At 41.1% G+C, this 19312-nt stretch overlaps 1 protein-coding gene across 8 annotated transcripts in view; it reads left to right on the top strand.

Moving 5' to 3' along the window:
* IMMT (inner membrane mitochondrial protein) overlaps positions 1-15746 on the top strand; it is a 54262-nt gene extending 38516 nt beyond the window's left edge. For all 8 annotated transcript variants that reach the window (XM_021672628.2, XM_012472928.3, XM_012472930.3 and 5 more), the window contains 5 exons: positions 4136-4150; positions 6195-6418; positions 11730-11861; positions 13119-13248; positions 14798-15746. In XM_021672628.2, coding sequence (XP_021528303.2) covers positions 4136-4150; positions 6195-6418; positions 11730-11861; positions 13119-13248; positions 14798-15411 — 1115 coding nt within the window. In that variant the 3' untranslated portion in view covers positions 15412-15746. The remainder of the gene's footprint in view (positions 1-4135; positions 4151-6194; positions 6419-11729; positions 11862-13118; positions 13249-14797) is intronic.
* Positions 15747-19312: the final 3566 nt, after the last annotated feature.

Below are 19312 nucleotides of genomic sequence, written 5' to 3'. Positions count from 1 at the left end.
GAAAGCAGGCTTCTCATGTCATAGGTCTCTCTGTGCTGAAGGTATCAGGGTTGCATCACAGAACTATGGCAGGTCTAAGGAGCAAAGATAATAAAGACCAATGCAGGGATTTATAATAATTCTGCATAATGGCCACCCAGGGAGATTGAATGTCAAGAAGTGGAGTTAAGCCTGTCAAAAGATAACTCAAACATTTAGCTCTTTGAATACAGTTGACTCAGGAGGCAGATGTCAGACTCTTGTCCAGTAAAAAATGACAGTACGATTTATGAGAGAGAATAATGTGGAGAAATACAAAGTTCAGTCTGGGACCAGTGACTTGTTTAGACACTGGATAGCTGCCATCTAGCAAAGAGGGCATTATGGACCATTCATCCTTGAGAAGGATAAACGTGAGCCATGTTGGCACTGTTTTCCTCGTCAGAATTTCTCAAGGGGTTGTCTTTGCTTCATTGAGGTTACAACTGAAACAGATGTGTGAGCACCTCAGAGACCTTCCCTCACTATATTCCTCCACAAACCACTCTACCATGTTACCTTATTTTATCTTCCTGAAATTTTTCTTCATTGGCTTGTTTGTTGTCTCTTTGCATTAGGTAGATGTAAGCTCCTTGGTATAAACTTGACATGGTAGGTAGTAGGGAGTCTCCACTAGCTCAAATAAAATGAAACTAGATTGACAGGGCAGGACAAATTCTATTTGTGGAGAGTTACTTACAAGCATCAGCCCTAAGAATTTGCATTCTATCTGTCTTTGGTCTTCCCAGTAGACTAAATCCTGCTAATTTTTCCAAGCCACCTCTGACGTTTTTAACATTTTTTAAAAGACATCTCACTCTGTCGCCAGGCTGGAGTTCAGTGGCACAATCTTGGCTCACTGTAACCTCTGCCTCCTAGGTTCAAGCAATTCTCCTGCCTCAGCCTCCCTAGTAGCTGGAATTATAAGCATGTGTTACCATACCCAGCTAATTTTTTTGTATTTTTAGTAGAGATGGGGTTTCATCATGTTGGTCAGGTTGGTCTCAAACTCCTGACCTCAAATGATCCTCCCACCTTAGCCTCTGCGCCCGGCCAACTATAGTAAAACATGAAAATATTAAACTGGTTCTCAACTGAGGGCATTTTGCCCCTCCCTGGATATTTGGCAATACTGGGAGACATTTTTGTTTGCCACAACTGGAGGGAGCTACTAGTATTTAGTGGGTGGAGGCCAGACGTGCTGCTAAACATACTGTAGTACACAGAATAGCCCCTCACAGCAGAGAACTGTCTGGACCAGAATGTCAGTAACACCAAGGTTGAGAAACCTGTGCTAAAGAAAGGTGTCATGTAGAAAGTGAGAGTCCATTGTGGAGCAATCTCTGAATTGTTTCTTATTTGAGTGACCTCCATTTAAATGTTTGCTAATTTATAAAACAGAGTACATATTCACAGTACAAAATTTGAAAGGTACAATGGCATTTGAGGTTTCCTTCCCACTTACACGGTTTTCCTCCTCAGGGACAACCCCATTACTGATTTCTTGCTTATTTCTAGAGATAGTCGTTATTCTATGATTATCCCAGCCCTCGGTGGGTGTCCTCACTTCTGAAATCAGAACACGCCAAGATCTAAACCAGATTTGTTAGTGCTGGTTTATCTAATGAGGCATTTTGCTCTTAGTATTTTTTTTTTTTTTAATTATACTTTAAGTTCTGGGATTGCTTTTAATTATTTCCCCAAAGGACAAATGTCCTGGTGTTGTCCAGTACTCTTTCTGTGTTATCTGTAGCTGAGCAAGGTTCCAAATGTAATACTACCTAGTGATATTGAGCATTATTTTGCACTAGGCACTGAGTTCTAAGCACTCCACATGTATTAATTTATTTGAAATTCATAACAGCCTTGAAAAATAAATTTTGTTATCCCAATTATTTAAATGAGAAAACTGGGGCAGAAAAGTAATTTGTCCAAGGTTGGGGTAGAGGTGGGATTTCTTTCTCCCCGACTAGCCTCACTGTTCCCTGTCCGAATGATTTGTATTAGCAGCATGGGACTCCCTTTTGGCCTTTTGAGAAGAGGAATGATGTAACTATAATGAGGAGAAAAATTTATTTTTATATGAGATTTATGGTGTAGGAGGGAGTGATGTTTAGTCGATTGATGTTTAGACCCCCTTGGATGAAAAATACCTGTCTTTGGACTTGTTGTATCCAAAGGTTATTAAGAAGGTCAGGACTGGCTGGGTGCAGTGGCTTATGCCTATAATCCCAGCAATTTGGGAGGCTGAAGCGAACGGATCGCCTGAGGTTAGGAGTTCAAGACCAGCCTGGCCAATATGGTGAAACCCTGTCTCTACTAAAAATACAAAAATTAGTCGAGCATGGTGGTACACACCTGTAGTCCCAGCTATTCAGGAGGCCAAGGCAAGAGAATTGCTTGAACCTGGGAAGTGGAGGTTACAGTAAGTGGAGATCGTGCCACTACACTCCAGCCTGGGCAACAGAGTGAGACTGTGACTCAAAAAAAAAAAGAAGGTCAGACATTCATACCAGGATGTTGAGTAGCTTATCCTGAGAGGAAGTAGCTGAGACTGGCTGCAGTCCCCCTTTTCTGTCACGTGGTCACACTTTTGCTGGTACTTGTGATCATGGTAGGGGGCATCGTTCAAATTATGTAGGATGCCATTTTTTCCCTTACTCTCAAATCAGGCCATTGTAGTTCTTTGTTTAATTTGCACAGATTAAATGAAAATTTGGTATGAATTCACTGTTTTAAAATTTCCAAAGAAAAAATGAATTTATTAAGTATTCGAAATGTTAAAAGAGGACTGGTACTGAGAACAGAGTCAAAACTGTGATTTAGTAAAATACTCTGTGAACTAATGAAAATGGGAGAGATAAAAGACAATTATAGTTTCTATGAAATCTTTAAGTTGAGGCCAGGTGCGGTGGCTCACACCTATAATCCTAGCACTTTAGGTGGCCAGGGCGGGTGGATCGTTCGAGGTGAGAAGTTCGAGACCAGCCTGGCCAACATGGTGAAACCCCCATCTTCACTAAAAGTACAAAAATTAGCTACGCATGGTGGTAGGCACCTGTAGTCCCAGCTATTCAGGAGGCTGAGGCAGGAGAATTGCTTTAGCCCAGGAGGCAGAGGTTGCAGTGAGCCTAGATTGCACCACTGCACTCTAACCTGGGCAACAGAGCGAGACTGTCTCAAAAAAATAAAAAGAAGAAAAAATGTTTTAAGTTGCTGGGCACAGTGGCTTGTTCCTATCATCCCAGCACTTTGGGAGGCTGAGGCAGGTGGATCGCTTGAGCCTGGGAGTTTGAGACCAGCCTGGGCAACATGGCAAAACCCCATCTCTATAAAACAATACAAAAATTAGCTGGGTATGGTGCACATGCCTCTGGTCCAAACTACTTGGGAGGCTGAGGTGGGAGGATTGCTTGAGCCCAGTAGGTGGAGGTTGCAGTGACCTGAGATTGTGCCATTGCACTCCAGGCTGGGCGACAGAGACAGAACAAACAAACATACACACAGACATGCACACACACACACACAATTTGATTACTGTGAAACAGATAAGTCCTTTAAAACCAAAATCGTGGCCGGGCGCGGTGGCTCACGCCTGTAATCCCAGCACTTTGGGAGGCCGAGGCGGGTGGATCACGATGTCAAGAGATCGAGACCATCCTGGTCAACATGGTGAAACCCCATCTCTACTAAAAATACAAAAAATTAGCTGGGCGTGGTGGCACGTGCCTGTAGTCCCAGCTACTCAGGAGGCTGAGGCAGAAGAATTGCCTGAACCCAGGAGGCAGAGGTTGCGGTGAGCCAAGATCGCGCCATTGCACTCCAGCCTGGGTAACAAGAGCGAAACTCCGTCTCAAAAAAAAAAAAAAAAAATCCAAAATCACATTTAATATCAATGATTCTCTTATTTTCTGAAATGTTATTTACCTTGGTTTGTCTTGTTTTACAGTTCCTTTAAATTTTAGGAAATAGCTCTATCATTTCACTTTCCAGTATTAAAATAGCTTTTCCTGGTACTAGTCTCCGAATCCTTGTTTCCTTTTAGATATTCCTGTTTAATGATCAATAATGTATGTGCATTCTTTTTTTTCAAACTGTTCTTCTTTTTCCTTTGTAGGTGTTTCTGACCTAGGTGAGTGTTATGTACATTTCATGTGTAAAGTCTTTTCTTTTGAATTTTAAAAGACTAGTGTCTTTTTGTTGTGCCTATGATTCTTATGCAAAACCTTCTAGATAGATATAAAGTAGAATTATGTCACATAATAAATCTGAATTGGATATTTTTGGCATCCATATGCTCTCAGGAACGAAAATGTTTCATCAAGTGATTTGAATCCTATAGATGTGAAGTAAGTGTGTGTGTGTGTGTGTGTGTGTGTGTGTGTGTGTGTAATATGGATTGTAACTGATTACTTTAGAGAATTTCAAACATTAAAAAGTAAGAAGAAAACTAAGGAACTTCCAGGACCCATCACTCAGCTTCGTAGTCATCAGCATATGGCCAGTTTTGTCTCATCTACTCCCACTCTGCCTTAGCTTATGTAGAAGCAGACTCAAATATCATATTCTTTTACTTGTAAATACTTTCAGTATATTTTAAAAACATAATCACCGTACTGTTATTATACCTAAAACTTAGTAACAGTTCCCTACAGTCACCAAATGTCCATTCAGTGTTGAAATATCCCCTGTGGTTTCATAGAATGAGGTTTTACAGTTTTTTATTCAAATCCATATCCATAGATGTTCCACATGTTGAGTTTAGTCAGTAAATCTCTTGCCCCTTTTTGTTTTTTGCTTTTCAATGTATTTTTTAAGCAATTGAGTCATTAATCATATAGAATTTCCTACATTCTATATTTTGCTGTTGGAGCCATAATTCTTCATCTCAGCCAAAGACCAGGAAGCGATGGAGCCATAATTCTTTTTTTTTTTTTTTTTTTTGAGATAGGGTCTTGCTCTGTCACCAGACTGGAGTGCAATGGCACAATTTCAGTTCACTGCAATCTCCATCTCCCGGGTTCAAGCGATTCTTGTGCCTCAGCCTCCTGAATAACTGGGATTATAGGCGTGTGCCCCATGCCTAGCTAATTTTTGTATTTTAGTAGTGAAGGGGTTTCACCATGATGGCCAGGCTGGTCTCAAACTCCTGGCCTAACATGATTTGCCTGTCTTGGCCTCTCAAAGTGCTGGGATTATCGGTATCAGCTGCTGCATCCAGCTGATGGAGCCATAATTTTTCTTTTTTTTTTTTTTTTTGAGATGGAGTCTCACTCTTTCACCCAGGCTGGAGTGCAGTGGAGTGATCTCTGCTCACTGCAACCTCTGTCTCCTGGATTCAAGCAATTCTCCTACCTCAGCCTCCTGAGTAGCTGGGATTACAGACACCCACCACCATGCCCAGCTAATTTTTACATTTTTAGTAGAGATGGGGTTTCACCAGTGTTGGCCAGGCTGGTCTTGACCTCCTGACTTCAGATGATCCTCTTGCCTCTGCCTCGCGAAGTGCTGGAATTACAGGCATGAGCCACCACGCCTGGCCAGAGCCATAATAATCTGTGTATATGTTGGAACACTTTTGGATTGAGATTTATTAAAAAAACAGACATTGGTTTAAGCCTAGATGAGAATCTTTGGGTGTATTTTTAAAAGCTTTGCGGTAATTCTGATGGACAGCTCTGGTTGCTGCAGCTCACTATCCTAGGTCATATGTGTTTCAGAAAAGGAAAAAAAAACCTAATAAGCAAAAGTCTGAGAGAACTTGAATTTGATTTTTAGTTTTAGCAGAAAAGAATCTTCAATTAGATGCTTGTTATAACTAATCATAGTTATGCCTGAAAGAAAATATAGAAGTGATTATATATTTAAGTTTTGTCTTTAGAGGCAAAGTTACAGTAAATTAGAAAGTTCATTTATAATTAGTTCAGATTAAAAGAGAGTTCCTGGAAAAGAACTGATTATTTGAAGGCCTACCTAAATTTTGCCAGGGGTTGAAAATACCTTATTGGACACTAGCCAATTTCTGCTTAAACTGGAGAATCGAAATGTCTTTTTATGTTAGCTACATTTTACTTTTGTTTACTGCTGTTAAATTACAGTAAATTGAAGCAGATTACCTTGTAATGAGGTATAATTTTAGTGAAATCATTAACTTTTTAACGTGCTCTTTTGCTTAGCTGACAAGCTCTCTACTGATGATCTAAACTCCCTGATTGCTCATGCACATCGTCGCATTGATCAGCTGAACAGAGAGCTAGCAGAACAGAAGGCCACAGAAAAGCAGCACATCACAGTAGCCTTGGAGAAACAAAAGCTGGAAGAAAAGCGGGCATTTGACTCTGCAGTAGCAAAAGCATTAGAACATCACAGAAGTGAAATACAGGCTGAACAGGAAAAAAAGGTAAAAGAAATGAGAATTGTTGCCTGAAATTTAAAGTGACTCTAACTTGATTGTTTACTTCTAGAAATAATACTGGCTCAGCCGGGTACAGTGGTTCACACCTGAATCCCCAGCACTTTGGGAGGCCTAGGCTGGCGGATCACAAGGTCAGGAGTTTGAGACCAGCCTGGCCAATATGGTGAAACCCCATTTCTTCTAAAAATACAAAAATTAGCCAGGTGTGGTGGCACATGCCTGTAATCTCAGCTGCTCAGGAGGCTGAGGCAGGATAATCCCTTGAATCCGGGAGGCAGAGGTTGCAGTGAACCAAGATGGTGCCACTGCACTCCAGCTTGGGTGGTAGAGACTCCATCTCAAAAAAAAAAAATACTCACAGTCATTAACTCTAGGATATTGACTATAAGTCATGCCAGCTGACCTTTAGAATGGAGCTTAGGTAGGCCCTCATTCTTCTAACCAGAACTTCTAGGAAAGCAGTGATCTAGTAGAGTTCCTTTATGTTGAGCAAATGCAGAAGTATAAGAAAGTCATAGGTTACTGGCATCCAGGATTATCTAGCTCATATTTCCAGTGGATCTGAGCCTCTGTCCCTTAAAGCAGTGCTGAAGGAATCTCTGTTGGCATCTGAATATATTTTTCTCTGCTTCTGTTGTTAAGTGGTTAGTGGTTAAAAAACGGATGAAATAGCTTCTTTAGCCCTCTATCTGGGCACACAATGTATTAAATAGGTGTCCATAGGCTGATTGGGAACCCAACTACTCATCCCATCTTTGTGTCTTCTCAGCAGTACTACTGACCACTCCCTCCTTCTTGAAACTCTTTCTTCCCTAGGCTGCCAGACACCCTATTCTTCTGGCCTTTATCCTACCTTGTTGGCCACTCCTTAACCTCCATTTCTGCTCAGCCTCTCAAATAGTGGCATACCTGACATTAGTTCTGAAATCTTTTCTTCATCTAAACTGTCTCTAAGTGTTCTTGTCAAGTCCGGTGGCTTGGAAGTTTAAATACCATCTATATCTAATAACTTTCTATCTCTAGCTTTGACCTCTGCCTTAGCTTCAGGTTCCTATCCTGCAGCCTACCTGGTATCTCCAGCTGGATTTTCTTTTTTTTCTTTCTTTTTTTTTTTTTTAACATTCCTGGGAGAAATTCCTCTCCCAGGGGAATTTTATTTTTTTATTTTTATTTTTATTTTTAAAGAGAAAGAGAGAGAGAGAATGGGGAGGAGGAAAAAGGAAGAGAAAGAGAGAGAGAGAGAATGGGGAGGAGGAAAAAGGAAAAGAAAGAGGGAGAGAGAATGGGAGTATTGCTTTCTTGCCCAGGCTAGAATGCAATTTAGTAATGGGCATTGAAAACCTCTTGTATACTGATAATTATACTTAATGATGTAGTCAGGAAGGAATAAGGGAAGAAGATAACAAACAAACAGCCAACCAATATATCATTTAAACCTATGAAATGCTATGTGATTACTGAGGAGTGATTTACTTCCAATTATATAGTCACCTTTGGAATAGGTGTGAGGTGGTAATGTATGTTTTGTGTATTTGAAGTGGAGAGTTCTATAAATGTTTATTAAGTTTACTTGTTCCGGGTCTGAGTTCAAGTCCTGAATATCCTTGTTAATTTTCTATCTCGTTGATCTATAGAATCGTTAGCTATTCTTGTTACATTGATCCTTTTACCATTATGTAATGTCCTTCTTTGCCTCTTTTGATCTTTGCTGCTTTAAAGTCTACTTTATCAGAGGCGAGAATTGCATCTCCTGCTTTTTGTTTATTTGTTTATTTTTACTCTCTGGTTGGTAAATCTTCCTCCTTCTCTTTGAGTCTTTGTGTATCGTTACATGTAAGATGGGTCTGGATGCAGCATACCGATGGGTGTTGGCTTTTTATCCAATTGCAATATATATAAGTTTAATACTGGCGTTTGATGCTAGCTGGCTGTTTTGCCCATTAGTTGATGTAAATTTTTCATTGTATTAATGTTCTTTGCTTTTTGATATATTTTTGGAAAGGCTGATATTGGTTGTTCCTTTACATGTATAGTGCTTCTTTCAGAAGCTCTTGTAAAGCAGGCCTGGTGGTGGTGAACTCTCTAAGTATTTGTTTGTTCGCAAAAGATTTAATTTTTCCTTCGCTCATAAAGCTTAGTTTGGCTGGATAGGAAATTCTGGGTTGAAAGTTCTTTTCTTTAAGGATGTTAAATATTGGTCCCCACTCTTTTCTGGCTTGTAGGGTTTCTGCTGAGAGATCTGCTGTGAGTCTGATAGATTTCCCTTTATGGGTAGCCTGACCTTTCTCTCTGGCTGCCCTTAGTATTTTCTCCTTCATTTCAACCCTAATAAATCTGGCAATTATGTGCCTTGGTGTTGGTCTTCTTGAAGAATATCTTTGTGGTGTTCTCTGTATTACCTGGAGTTGAATATTACCTTGCCTTGCTAGGTTGGGAAAGTTTTCCTGAATGATATCCTGAAGAGTATTTTCCAACTTGGATTCATTCTCTTCATCACATTCAGGTACACCTATCAAACGTAGATTAGGTCTTTTGACATAGTCCCATATTTCCTGGAGACTTTGCTCATTCCTTTTTATCCTTTTTTCTCCAATCTTGTCTTCTCGTTTCATTTCACTGAGCTGGTCCTCGACTTCTGATATCCTTTCTTCTGCTTGATCAATTCGACTGTTTAAGCTTGTGCATGCTTCACGAAGTTCTCGTGTTGTGCTTTTCAGCTCCATCAATTCACTTATATTCCTCTCTAAATTGTCCATTCTCATTAGCATTTCGTCAAACCTTTTTTTAAGGTTCTTAGTTTCTTTGCATTGGGTTAGAACAAGTTCTTTTAATTCACAGAAGTTTCTCATCACCCACATTTTGAAACCTGCTTCTGTTATTGGAACACACTCGTTCTCCATCAAGCCTTGTTCTGTTACTGATGAGGAATTGCGATCCCCTGTAGAGGGAGAGGCATTCTGATTTTGAGTATTCTCTGCCTTTTTAGGCTGCTTTCTTCCCTTGATTATATATTTATCCATCTGTCGTATTTGTAATTACTGACTTTCTAACTAGGTCTCTGAGCGGACGTCCAACTTTTTGATTCCCAGCGCCGAAATCTGAGCAATCCACTGCGCCGGCCAAGACAGCGGTGTTAAGGTTGATGGTGCCTTTCTGCCCAGGAATCTCTGGACTCTGCACCAAGAACTGCCGCTTTAAGGCGCCAGCAAAACCGCCGCGCCGGCCACAAGAGTTGCTCTGGCGACCCGTGGAGCTCCTCCACTGGGAATCTCCTGGTCCGTGAACTACAAATATTCGTCTGAAAGTGTGGCGTCCTCTAGTTCTCTGCGCTTTCACTGGGAGCTACGTGCCCGAGCTGCTAGTGATCAGCCATCTTGGATCTGTCCCTGGATTTTCAGTAATCATTTCATGCTCATCATGTTCAAAACAGATTTCTTTATTCTCTCCAGCCTGTCTTCCAGCCCCTCAGCTTGTTTCTCTCTAAATAAACTGAGTTGAACAACTTACTCAGTTATTCAAGCCTGAATTATGCTTTGTTGTTTCTCCGTCAACTCATATCCAGTCCCTCCTCAGATCCTACCAGTTCTGCATCCAACTGAATCCCGAACCTGTCCACTCCATTACTACTACCACCTTAGCTCAAGTTGTCATCTTAAGTTTCCACTGTTTTCTTTCTTATTTGAAACAGAGTCTCTCTTTGTGGTCTAGGCTAGAGTGCAGTAGTGCAATCTTGGCTCATTACAACTTCCGCCTCCCAGGTTCAAGTGATTCTCATGCCTCTCAGCCTTGCAAGTAGCTAGAATTACATGTGCATGCCACCTCACATGGCTAATTTTTGTATTTTTAGTAGAGATGGGCTTTTGCCACGTTGGCCAGGCTGGTCTTGAACTCCTGACCTCTAGTGATCTGCCTACCTTGGCCTCCCAAAGTGCTGGGATTACCGGTGTGAGCTACCATGCCCAATCAATTTCCCCTTTCTTCATATCCTTCTTTCTGTGTCTATTTACACAAGCAAATAAAACACAGTCAAATCGGACACTACATGGCTGGAAATATAATTCCAAATTCTTAACCAATACCCAAAAGACTTCTTGATTGCTGCATACCGTGAGCCATTTCACTGCTCTAGGCACCCTGTTATATTTTTGTCTGTGCCTTGACTATATCTTTTATATTAGGACATTTATGTTTTCTCTGCCTAGTACGTTGTTCTGTCTTCTCTCTTTAAACCATAAGCTTTAAGCTTAAGTTGTAAGCTTAACCGTCACCTTCTTAGCAAGGCTGAGATTTCGTATCCCTTTACTCCAAAGTAGAGTCTCTGTATTACTTCCTGTTATGTAAGGTGGGGGGAAAGGAGGTTGAAGGGTGTTGATGCTTTACAGCAGGTCCTTGCCCACTCAAATTCATAGGTAGAAGTATGTATCACAATCTGAGATGTCCCTTTTGTTTGTTTGTTTACTGTCTGCTTCCTCCATTGAGATATACACCGTGTGAGAGCAAAGTTTCATCTGCCCTAAGCACCATTGGATCCATACAGATAGTAGGCACTGCCTGGCCCACAGGACTGGCGTTTCATAAATACTTATGCACTGACTGAATGGATTCATTGATTCATTATATTGTTTCTTAGAAAAAATAAGTTCTGAATTTGAGGTAATTAGTGTTAAGTAATTTGTAAAGTGACCTATGGCTAATTGTTAGGCAAGGTATATTTTTTGTTTTATTTGGCCCAAGTTGAATTTAAATTCATTTAAAAATAAGCAGTTTTCTTTGTTTAGAAGAAACTATGTTCAATAACTACCAGATACTTACTAATTTTCTTAATGATTCTTCAAAGTAGGCATTATTACTCACAAATGAGAAAGTGGAGATTTGAGAAGATAAATCATTTCCCCAAGGTCACACAGATGGTTGTAGTAAAGCTACGCTTGATCCCAACCGTATAGTTACTTTTCTTCACATTCTAGATTTAGTTCTTTCTCAAAGGAGCATGTGATTCAGGAAATGACAGTGTTTTATATGAGAGGCAGCCTGGTGATGTGGAAAAAAAACACAAGTTTGGGGGTGAGAGAGAGAGAGACCTTGGAATCTGTTTTTTGCCACAGCTGTGTGATCTTGTTTGAGTCACCCTCCAGTATTCAGCTTTCTGTTTAATATAAGAAGTGTCCACATGCCTGGCACATTAGAGGGTTTGGGATATGGAAGCTGCTGTTGTCATAGTTGATAGTGGTCTTTCTGTTTTCCTAAAAGTGTATGTGGAGAATTGGAAACTAATAATTGTTTTTTGGTTTCACAGATAGAGGAAGTCAGAGATGCCATGGAGAATGAAATGAGAACCCAGCTTCGCCGACAGGCAGCTGCCCACACTGATCACTTGCGAGATGTCCTTAGAGTACAAGAACAAGAACTGAAGTATGAATTTGAGCAGGTGAGGACCTGTGCTAAAGCCTGGACTCCCTTCAGCCACACCCCTCTTCCCAACAGGATTAACAGACTCTCCTTTCTTTTTAATGTACTCTGAGGATGTCAAAGCATGGGGAACGATATCCAATTCTAGCCTTGTGGAGTGGGGCTTTTGTATGTCTACGGAATTGCTTATTTTTACATTAATGGTGTACCTGTGTGTTCATGATCAGATGTGTTTCTAATATATATATTCTAGTCATCTGGAATCTTCAGAGCTTTAAGGAGAGTTGGTAAAGGGGATTTCAGGAATGCAGACAGTAATATTTGACATACCATAGATGGTACAGTATCTATAGATGATATGATAGCGCTTAAATTTTTATAACTGAGGTAACTTCCAAGAGAAGTTGAGTTTTGAAATCCCAGCAAATTATCAGGATACCTTTAATCATAGTTGCTATTCAAGAAATCATTTACAATAATATTAACTTGTTACTTTGTCTTTCAAGAACATATTGAGGTTTACTTAAGTAAAATCTTCCAGAGAATCGAAATGTATGTCAATATGAAAAGATATTTTAAATTCTATTTGATGGATTTTTTTTTTGAGAAAAATTAATGTGTAAGCTCTTAAAAGATATTGGAATATAATTTTATCTAATTAGTTATGTTTAGGTTTGCAGTACAGCTAATTTACTTTCTAAAGTTGACAATTTGTGGCTGTGCATAGTGGCTCACACATATAATCCTGGCAATTTGGGAGGCCAAAGCCAAGGTGGGTGGATTGCTTGAGGCTGAGTTCAGCCAGCCTGACAAACATGGCAAAACCCCAACTCTATTAAAAATACAAGATTAGCTGGGCATGGTGGCACATGCCTGTAATCCCAGTTGCTCCGGAGGCTGAGGCATGAGAATCATTTGAATCTGGGAGGTGGAGGTTGTAGAGCTGAGGTCATGCCACTGCGCTCCAGCCTAGTTGACAGAGCGAGATTCTGTCTCTAAAATAAAATAAAGTTGACAATTTGTTTTTGTCTTTAACAGCCTTCTCTCTTCTCTTGGTATGCTTCCTCTAATATAAGTTCCATCAGTAGATTTGTACAGAATTATATATATCAAATATGAGTCAAGACATTTTGAAACTTTGTTTACATGTAATGTAGGAGTTTCATGACAACTATAAGGCTCTCTTTGTTTCATCAAGTAGTTGTTGGAAGATTAATAGTTACATGACATGCATTGAGTATCACTTTTTTCTGCAACTATTTGTGTTTTATTTCAGAACCTATCTGAGCAACTCTCTGAACAAGAATTACAGTTTCGTCGTCTCAGTCAAGAGCAAGTTGACAACTTTACTCTGGATATAAACACTGCCTATGCCAGACTCAGAGGAATCGAGCAGGCTGTTCAGAGTGAGCATATGCTATGTTATCTCACAGATAATTTTCCTTGGTGTAATTTATTAAAATAATTTTAGAAGGATAATGGGATACATATATTGACATCAGAACATAAAAATACTAGTCACTCTACTTACTTGCAGTTATTGCCATTAAAAGTAATGGCAAAATCTGTATAACTAGAAATTTTATACTTTGTATGACAGACACAAAATCACCATTTACAAGGCTATTTACCCAACTCCCTTTGGCTTTGTCTCATGTGCCTGGAGGTAAGGGCTAGGGGTCAGTATGGTCCCATGCTTGCCTTCCACAGGCTTGGTGGGTTATCTGGACATGGTGATTTGCCACATCTACCTACCAAATGGACAGTATGTATGCAGAGGCCTCCATGTGCAACATTTCAGTAGAAATGTCCTGACGATGAGGGTATTAATAAAATGGTTTTTTAAAGGCTGTTATAGAATCTTTTTTTTTTTGTCACATAACAATAAAAATAAACTCAATACTCATGAAATTTCAAGATCCAGTAGTCTGTTAAGTTCATTTGAAGTCTCTCCCCCGACCCCCCCTTTTTTTTTTTTTTTTTTTTTGAGACAGAGTCTTCCTCTGTCACCTAGGCTGGAGTGCAGTGGTGTGATCTCAACTCACTGCAGCCCCTGCCTCCCAGGTTCAAGTAGTGCACGCCACCACACCTGGCTAGGTTTTGCATTTTTAGTAAACACGGGGTTTTACCATGTTGGACAGGCTAGTCTTGAACTCCTGACCACAAGTGATCCACCCACCTTGGCCTCCTAAAGTGCTGGGATTACAGGCCTGAACCATTGTACCTGGTCCTGAAGTCTCCCATTTCTTTGCAGAAAATTTCTAATAGCCTTAGCAAAAGTCTTAGCCTAATTTAAATAATGTTTCTTTCTCAACTATTAAAGATAAAAATATGTGGATTAGGTATCATGCAGATGTGATTGACTTCTGTGTACTCTTTGACCTAGCATTGTCCTGGGTATCACAGGAAGAGGGAAGGGAGACTTAGTTGTGCTTGTGCACATACATCCTACCTGTTTTCTCCAGGACTTTAGTGAAAACAAGTCCCCATAAAATCATGTCATGCTGGCCGGGAGCAGTGGCTCATGCCTATAATCCTAGCACTTTGGGAGACCTAGGCGGGTGGATCATGAGATCAGGAGTTCGAGACCAGCTTGGCCAATATGGTGAAACCCCATCTCTACTAAAAATACAAAAATTAGCTGGGTGTGGTGGCACATGCCTGTAGTTCCAGCTACTTGGGGGCTGAGGCAGAAGAATCACTTGTACCTGGGAGGCATGGGTTACAGTGAGCCGAGATCGCACCACTGCACTCCAGCAAATCATGTCATGCCTTACTGCCTGATATGAAGAGGCCAGCTGGGAAAATATGGCAGAAATAAGTGGTGAGGGTGAGCTCTTTCTGGCCTTATCTTCTACATGTGTAGATGTAGCTTGTTGAATGTGCATCAGTTCTTTGGATATATGTCATCAGATGCAGAGAAAAATGTTTGCCTTTGCCTTTTTTTCTTTGTAGGTCATGCAGTTGCTGAAGAGGAAGCCAGAAAAGCCCACCAACTCTGGCTTTCAGTGGAGGCATTAAAGTACAGCATGAAGACCTCATCTGCAGAAACGCCTACTGTCCCACTGGGTAGTGCAGTTGAGGCCATCAAAGCCAACTGTTCTGATAATGAATTTACCCAAGCTTTAACCGCAGCTATCCCTCCAGAGTCCCTGACCCGTGGGGTGTACAGTGAAGAGACCCTTAGAGCCCGTTTCTATGCTGTTCAAAAACTGGCCCGAAGGGTAGCAATGATTGATGAAACCAGGAATAGCTTGTACCAGTACTTCCTCTCCTACCTGCAGTCCCTGCTCCTATTCCCACCTCAGCAACTGAAGCCGCCCCCGGAGCTCTGCCCTGAGGATGTAAACACATTTAAATTACTGTCATATGCCTCCTACTGCATTGAGCATGGTGATCTGGAACTAGCAGCAAAGTTTGTCAATCAGCTGAAGGGGGAATCCAGACGAGTGGCGCAGGACTGGCTGAAGGAAGCCCGAATGACCCTAGAAACTAAGCAGATAGTGGAAATCCTGACAGCATATGCCAGCGCCGTAGGAATAGGAACCACGCAAGTGCAGCCAGAGTAAGGTCTAGGAAGATTTTCGTAAAGTCGTATTTCATGTCAAAGGAAATCAGCAGTGATAGATGAAGGGTTTGCAACAAGGGTCCCAGAATTGTCTAGAAAGGAGCAGGTTTACAAGTACTGTTCTAAATGTTAACACCTGTTGCATTTATATTATTTCCACTTGCTATCATGTCAGTGAACTCCAGGAGTGCTTTCTTTGCAACTTGTGTAACATTTTCTGTTTTTCAGGTTTTACTGATCAGGCTTGTGAGGCCAATCAAAATAATGTTTGTGATCTCTACTACTGTTGATTTTGCCCTCCGAGCAAACTGAATAAAGCAACAAGATGAAAACTGAGTACCTTCTCCCTTTTTAAAAAGTATATTTCTGGCTGGGCATAGTGGCTCATGCCTGTAATCCCAGCACTTTGGGAGGCCGAGGTGGGCAGATCACTTGAGGTCGGGAGTTTGAGACCGGCTGGGCCAACATGGAGAAACCGCATCTCTACTAAAAATACAAAATTAGCCGGATGTGGTGGTGCATGCCTGTAATCTCAGCTACTCAGGAGGCTGAGGCAGGAGAATCACTTGAACCTGGGAGGTGGAGGTTGCGGTGAGCCGAGATCACGCCATTGCACTCCAGCCTGGGCCACAAGAGCGAAACTCCGCCTCAAAACAAAACAAAAAGTACATTTCTAGTTTGTTGTATGTACAGAAAATTTCCTTAGGAGACAAAAGCAGAAGTAGGAACTTCTGGTACGCAGAGTTTCCAGACTCTGAATTGCATTACCAGAAGTCTAGAGCCTGCTTTTTGCCTTTGAAGGTTTTGGTGAATTGATTCCTGCTGCTCAGTCTCAAAGAGTAATATACAAGCCAAAATGCCAATGTATTTATAATTGGGGATATATCATTCCAGTGCCTTTTTAAAATGTTGGTCTCAACCCACAAGTTAATTTGGCAGCCCTATGTTGGTCAAAGCTCAGTTCTAAAACACTGGTAATAGACATTAGTTCTTTCTAGTACCTGGGCTGGGAATCTCTTCAAAGTGGGGACAGGGAGCCTGGAATCTTAATGAAGAGATTAAATAGTTTTGTTGTGTATTTTATGTAGATTTGCTATAAAACCCAGAGAACTTTCTCAGTTCATCTTTTAAAAGATAAGTACAATTGTCATATTGCATGAACACTAACAAAGTCTTACTTTTTTTTTTTTTTTTTGGAGACAGAATCTCGCTCTGTTGTCAGGCTAGAGTGCAGTGGCACGATCTCAGCTCACTGCAACCTCCGCCTCCCAGGTTCAAGTGATTCTCCTGCCTCAGCCTCCCAATTAGCTGGGACTACATGTCCATGCCATGACCCCCAGCTAATTTTTCTGTTTAGTAGAGATGGGTTTTCACCATGTTGGCCATGATGGTCTCGATCGCTTGACCTCATGATCTACCCGCCTTGGCCTCCCAAAGTGCTGGGATTACAGGTGTGAGCCACCGCGTCTGGCCAAAAATTCTTAGTTTTTAAGTTTTTACTCCATGAAGACCACCATCTCTACATAAAAATATTGTCAGCTTCCTTCAAAATTACAACTTTTTGTTGGGGTTATGTGTTCACAAAAATTATTGAGGAGGCACTTTTATCTGAGCAACACATCTGCAATCCCAAAGGGGGCAGGTTCTGTTTTATGTATCTGTAGGTGTATTCCAGCCCTTGTATTTGGATAATTGCATTCAAGTGTCTGTATGGCACTGGCCTTGTCCTTTGATTTGGGGATAGATTAGTCTGCCTTTGGCTTGCGTTCATGTTAATATTCCTTATGTTCCCTCCTAAGTGGATTTACTTAACAAAATACATCTAGTTTCTGATTGGAACGCATGCTTTGTGTTCCTGAGATTAATGCCCTTAATCTCAAAGGCAGAGGCACTCTGGGCACCTACCTGGGGGATACTGTGTTTTTATTAGGAGATAATGGGACTGTTCTAAATTCAGTCTTCCCCTTTGGAGTGGCACAAAATTGCAAAATACATTACTTGTAAAGCTAAACTTCCCTATTTGTCATATTTCTATTTTACTTGTATGAGATATGTAAGATATAGATTATAAGAAAATCTTTGAGCCCTAAAATAACTTCCTTCAGATATAATTATCTGAACATAAAAGAAGTAAGCAATACTGAGTGGTTTATTATTTGAGACAGAATCTTGCACTGTCACCCAGGCTGGGGTGCAATGGTGCGATCTCAGCTCACTACAACCTCCACCTCCCAGGTGCAAGTGATTCTCCTGCCTCAGCCTCCCGAGTAGCTGGGATTACAGGCACCCACCACCATACCCAGCTAATTTTTTTGTGTTTTCAGTAGAGACAGGATTTCACTATATTGGCCAGGCTGGTCTTGAATTCCTGACCTTGTGATCTGCCCACCTTGGCCTCCCAAAGTGCTGGGATTATAGGCCTGAGCCACCAATACTGGCCTTGAGTGGTTTATTTTAACCTGTCAATCAAAATAATGACGATTACAGGCTTCTGAATCTTAGTTCCTTTACCAGCCAACATACCCACCTTCACCCCCTAGTTGCTTATTAGGAATCAAGATGCTATTGAAAAGGAGTCCCTACTTGGCTATGCCTTTATTTTCCTTCCTTGTGTTTTGTAAAAATCTTCCTGAGATGTAACTCAGTAACCATTTGCAAAAAGCAGTGGACCCTCTTCTTGGGTTCTCAGTGTTACTTCCAGGAGATGGAATCCCAAGGGCTAAGGTTATATAGCCCTGAGCCATTAGGGCAGGTCAGCTTCACTTCAGCCTTGCATTTAAACTGCGAGTGAAAAGTCACACTACTGCCATTTCCACAGCAAAAATCAGAAAAAGCCAAATCATTCGGTCTTGCTTTCTCTGTTTTAGCCTGAAATTACCTCATTGCCTCCCTACTCATTGATGTAGGACAGTGTTCATTTTAAAATTCATGTGTCCTGTTTTAAAACTCTGCTTTCATGTTTAATATTTCAAAATCAATAATGTAACAAACTAAAATGTATCTTTAGTCTTTAAGGCACACAACCTTTGTATTCCTTTGTATTAATTTAAATCCCCTGCTCTCTTAGCAGGTTCTGGATAAAAGCAGCCTCCAAGTCCCAAATGAGTTGTGCCACCAGTTTTAAAACAACTAACTTGCTTGGCTCAGTGCAGAACAGATCATTTAACACAGAAGGGAAATAAAAAGGCTTATTAAATGTCAGGCATATTCTCTTCATCAGGTCCAGCAGTCACTACACCCCTGTTGTACACTATAGGTCTATGCTTCCCTGGTTTCCTTCCTATTGATGTATCTATGGGCCCCGAGGTTGGCAGGGAGCTTGAGGAAGCAAAGGATGGGGGCCAGGAGGAGGGTCACCTGCCCACTGCAACTCTTACCCATGTGAGGAGATTTCATTAGTCTATTAGTTTTGTTGAAGGGCTTCTGCAGAGGTTGTAAGACAAGAGCCTGTGAATGGGGCCACTGTTGGGGAACAGACACCATGGATACTTGTGGCAGAACTTAAGATTGTCCTGGGAGTAAATTTTGTCATGACCTTTACTCCTCCTGGACATTCTTAGTTTCCAAGCATCTTATATCACAGAGCTACGAAAAATGTTCTTGGGCTTGATCCTCAGCAGTCCTGAATCCTGAAAGTCCACAGCTGAACAGCATTTTTTTTTTGAGATGGGTTCTCATTATGTTGCTCAGGCACGTCTTGAACTCAAGTGATCCTCCAGCCTCAGCCTCCCAAAGTGCTAGGATTACAGGCATTGAGCCACTGTGCCTGGCCTGGACAGCATTTTTTCATAGGCTATTTCCTGGGCCAGGCTGAAGATGTGTTCACTGCCTAAATTTTGTGTAATCTGATTATCCCATGTCCTAGCACATTGCCTTACAGCACCCAAACCAAATATGCCTTT

Source organism: Aotus nancymaae, unplaced genomic scaffold (assembly GCF_030222135.1).
Source record: "Aotus nancymaae isolate 86718 unplaced genomic scaffold, 86718_ANA_hifiasm-v0.15.2.pri h1tg000017l, whole genome shotgun sequence".
NCBI lineage: Eukaryota > Metazoa > Chordata > Mammalia > Primates > Aotidae > Aotus > Aotus nancymaae.
This window is presented reverse-complemented; position numbering and strand designations above follow the sequence as displayed.